This window comes from Sinocyclocheilus rhinocerous, unplaced genomic scaffold (genome assembly GCF_001515625.1).
Source record: "Sinocyclocheilus rhinocerous isolate Xijiao unplaced genomic scaffold, SAMN03320098_v1.1 scaffold47, whole genome shotgun sequence".
In the NCBI taxonomy this organism is placed as follows: Eukaryota; Metazoa; Chordata; class Actinopteri; order Cypriniformes; family Cyprinidae; genus Sinocyclocheilus; species Sinocyclocheilus rhinocerous.
The window spans coordinates 456,661-460,700 of record NW_015633578.1 but is presented as its reverse complement, the minus strand read 5'-3'; the positions used below and the strand labels follow the sequence as shown (position 1 = coordinate 460,700).

General features: G+C 41.4%; 1 protein-coding gene across 1 annotated transcript in view; it reads right to left on the bottom strand.

The window, feature by feature from the left end:
• Positions 1-4,040, bottom strand: part of LOC107744660 (thromboxane A2 receptor-like) — a 13,257-nt gene that overhangs the window by 7,218 nt on the left and 1,999 nt on the right. The window contains exon 2 of the mRNA XM_016558463.1: positions 274-1,106. Within this exon, the coding sequence (XP_016413949.1) occupies positions 274-1,106 (833 nt within the window). The remainder of the gene's footprint in view (positions 1-273; positions 1,107-4,040) is intronic.

The following is a 4,040-nucleotide window of genomic DNA, read 5'->3' as shown; positions in this document are numbered from 1 at the left end:
TTAAATAACCAAAAAAAACGAAGTGTGGAATGTTGGACACTTCATGCACTCAACTGTCGCAGCTTTAATTACGTAACGAAGGGGGAGGGGCTATCAGACTCCGATTATAAATGACAAAATAACCTTATATAATTCATACACTACATGGTTGAGTACATAGTGCATAAGTACATAGTGTATGAGTGCATAGTGTATAGTGCGTCATTTGGGACGCAGCTTTTGACTCATTCAGACTTAGCATTTGTCAAGTGTCGATGTAGTTCAATCACTCACCAGTAGAGGGCACCAGCAGACGGAGGCGATGGCCATGATCAGAATCAGCTGCACCATCATCTCCACTTCATAGTCTCGTCTCCGCTGAGCGCTGTCCTGTCCGCAACACACCCTCAGTAGGGTGACGACGCTCACCGTGTTGAGCAGGAACGACACGGCCAGCGACAGCAAACCCACGAGCGAGAAGATCAAACCGAAGGTCATATCCAGCGGTCTGGAGCTAATGTTGAGGAAGCACCAGGAACCGGGGATCTGGAGATGGTAGCTTCCCAATCCGGCCAACGGCAGGAGACTGATGCAGCCGGCCGTGACCCAAACCATGGCCACCGTCGAACACGCTCTGCTGTTGGACACGGCGGTGGAGCGGGCGAAGGGTCGGTTGATCCCCACGAATCGCTCCACGGCCATCGCGGCGCCGAGAAGCAGCGGGCAAAGGCCGTAGAAGACCATCGACATGCCCATGAAGTTGCAGAAGTGGCAATGAGGGTCCAGTTGGCGCCAGTTGAAGTGCGTGATGTGGAAGGACACCACGATGGACCCGGTGACCAACAGCCCCATGAAGTCGGTGAACACCAATCCGCCGAGGAAGAGCAGGAACGAGGAGCGCGTGCGGCTCTTGGTGTGGTGGAAGGTCTTGGCCAGAACCACCAAAGCGAAGAGGTTGGAGCTCAAGCCGAGGCCGCTGAAGACTGCCGAGAAGTACGCCGAGGCGATGGTGTGGTTGTGATTGAAAGGCGGGCTGTTGATGGAGAAGCAAAGCGGAGTCGCGTTGCTTGGCGCTGATGAAACCATGATGGAGGGGATTGAAGACAGGTTTATTTCATCCTGTGAACCTGTGATGGAGAAAAACCATTGGTAAACGCTTAATAAATGTTGCCACGCACTCAGGGGCGGACTTAGTGATTTGGGGGCCCTAAGCAAATTCTAGGTATGGGGCCCCAACACAATAACTATGTGCTCTTTTACGCCTAACCCTTATTTTGCTCACTCGCTCTCATAGTTTATTTATCCCTTCACAACCAGTAATAAGTCAACCTGATGCTGTTCTAAAGCCATATTTGGCTACTTTAAAAAAAAAAAATGCTTGCACTTGTCCAGTTAATAAATTGTAAACTTTTTCAATCTTTTTACAAACATGAAATCATCCCATGCAACTCATTCCATAGTCCAAGTGTTCTGAAAGCATAAGGTAGGGTTTGCCGAGAAACAACTCAAAAATGTAATCTATTATTAAGCAAAAATCTCCAGTCATTGCATTCGTACATTTATACGAGTGCATTTTATACGAGTGCATTTATACGTGCATTTTATAGTTCATTGCGATCTCAAGTCGTTCCGTTAATAAGCTCTCTACACCGCACAATGAATCTCTTATTTACATCGTCTCTACACTTTGTTATAATGAGAGGATTCCCGAGCTTGCAGAACTCAGCAAACTCGGCATTTTGAGCAGTGAGTGGATTCTAACTTAAACACTTCTGGTCATTGCGTTTAACAGATATGTCTGTGATTGGCTACATTGTTCAACGCTGCAAATATGTTTCTGCAATATCAGACGGGGCCCCCTGATTCCCTGGGGCCCTAAGCGGGCCGCTTACCTCGCTTATTGGTTAAGTTCGTCCCTGTACGCACTGTATGGTCCAGGATTGTGTACTAGCGCGTGACTCATTTGGTTCTGAGACATTGTTTTGCTAGCAAACGGAAAAAACGAGTCACATCCCTGCGTGTGTTTTCCCAACATCTCGTGCAATAGTACAGGACGCTTCATTCTAAGCAGACGTTCGACAGCACACAGAAACTAAAACATGGACTGTAACGGACGAAATGTGCTCATGCAGTGTCCACCGGCGTTTTAGAGCAAACTGTCGTTGATGTCAACAGGAAATGTCTTAGGAGCATTCAGATCTGTCAGATCGTTACAGCAATAAACAAGCCCTAAACATAACATTTGCTAAAATGAAAGCTTTAATAAAATTATTTGTATAAATTATTAATAATCTATAATAATAATAATATTTTACTAAGTGATATAATTCATAAAAGTATGACCAAACAAATTCAGCTTTGGTGAGCATAAGAGACTTATATCATAAACATTCAAAATTCGACCCAAACTTGTGTATATACAGAATAATTAGTGATATATTTTTTATTAGTTTAAAAAAGTATTACATTAATATTTATTATTATTATTAATAATAAATTATTAAAATAATAATAATAATAATTGCTCATTTTTTTCATTTTAACATTTTAATTTTTTGATACTGGCAAAACATTCTTCCATTAAGTAATAGAATTAATTAATTATTAATTAATATTTTTAATAATAATAATAAATATTTTTATTACTATTATAAAACATTCTTCCATTAGGTAATATAATTAGCCTAACCTTTTATTATTGTTATTAAATAACATTCATTATCCATGCATATTTTGGATTCTACTGTCTGATTGGATAAGACACATTCAAAGCTGACCGCACATTATAGCCTATATTAATGAGCCAAGCTGCTATGAAAGACTACTTCATTCTGATTATTAATATTAATAAATGCAACTATTTACTGAACATTAGTCTCTTATTAGTGTCATATTATCAATCGAGGCCAGAAGTTACAGTGACTTTAACACCTTCTTCTCATTAATATCCTTTAAAACCACTTTAATGTGCGTCCTTGATTGCTTTATTTTGCATCATGCTAAAGCTAACACTGAAAATAATGCATACTAATGCAAAGATCTGAATTTCTACAACATATTCAACCCTCAAGCTTTTGCAGAGGTTCAGTGGACCTGCATAAAAACATCCAGATCTCAGAGAACTTTTTTGAGCCGCATCTTATTGAAAACACATAAATCCCACAGGAATGTGAAGTGGATCCACTCCACTCTGGCCATTAAACATGAGTGTCTTCATCCACAAACCTGTTCAGATCGATACCTTAAGTGCCATTATTTATCATCAGGAAAAAGCCTAGACATCTCAATGCATTCGGTGGCATTTCCACTCGTAATGGCCACTAATGAGGATACAGTGTACAGAAAGGCTGCTGATGGTGTTTATGTGTCTCTCTTAGCAGCGTAATTCCAAAACAAACTCCATTAGCCAAACACAGAGCTTTCCACAGCGCGCTCCTAATCCAATCCCATCAGATGAGGCTCAGAAATCAGCTTTGCGAATGTCAGCGCCAGGCAGTGGGCTGGGAAATCTGTGACTGGTTTGCATGCATGTGCATTCACATCTTTAAAGTATTTTTAGCATTTGGCTGCATGCAGGAGTGTTAAACATCAGCAAAAAATGTGATTACGACTATATGCTGTTTTGTAGTATAATCAGAGGCGGACTTAGCCATTAGGCAAAGGTAGGCGACCGCCTTGGGCCCCCAAAAGCCAAGGGCCCCCTCAAATGCTTTTTATATACGAGATGTGCGTTCAGTGGTTGCTGTGGTGTTTATTTCCGCGATGCAGAAAACAGGGACGGAATCCCGGAATCCTTTAATAGAAACGGAATTTACTGTGTATCGCGGAATGTGACGGAATGACTGACGCAGGCGTGCGGTTTTGTTTATTACTGAAGCACACGCAACACTTGCGTCATCTGTAGTAAATTATATTTTTGCCATTTCATATTCACATACACTAGTCCATATCGCGGTTTGATTGAAGTGTACTGAATTGCATTTGATTTATTCATTCAATATTTGACGAATTCCGTGACATTGCTCGTTACACAGTAAACTTCTGTTGTGTAGCATTTTGAA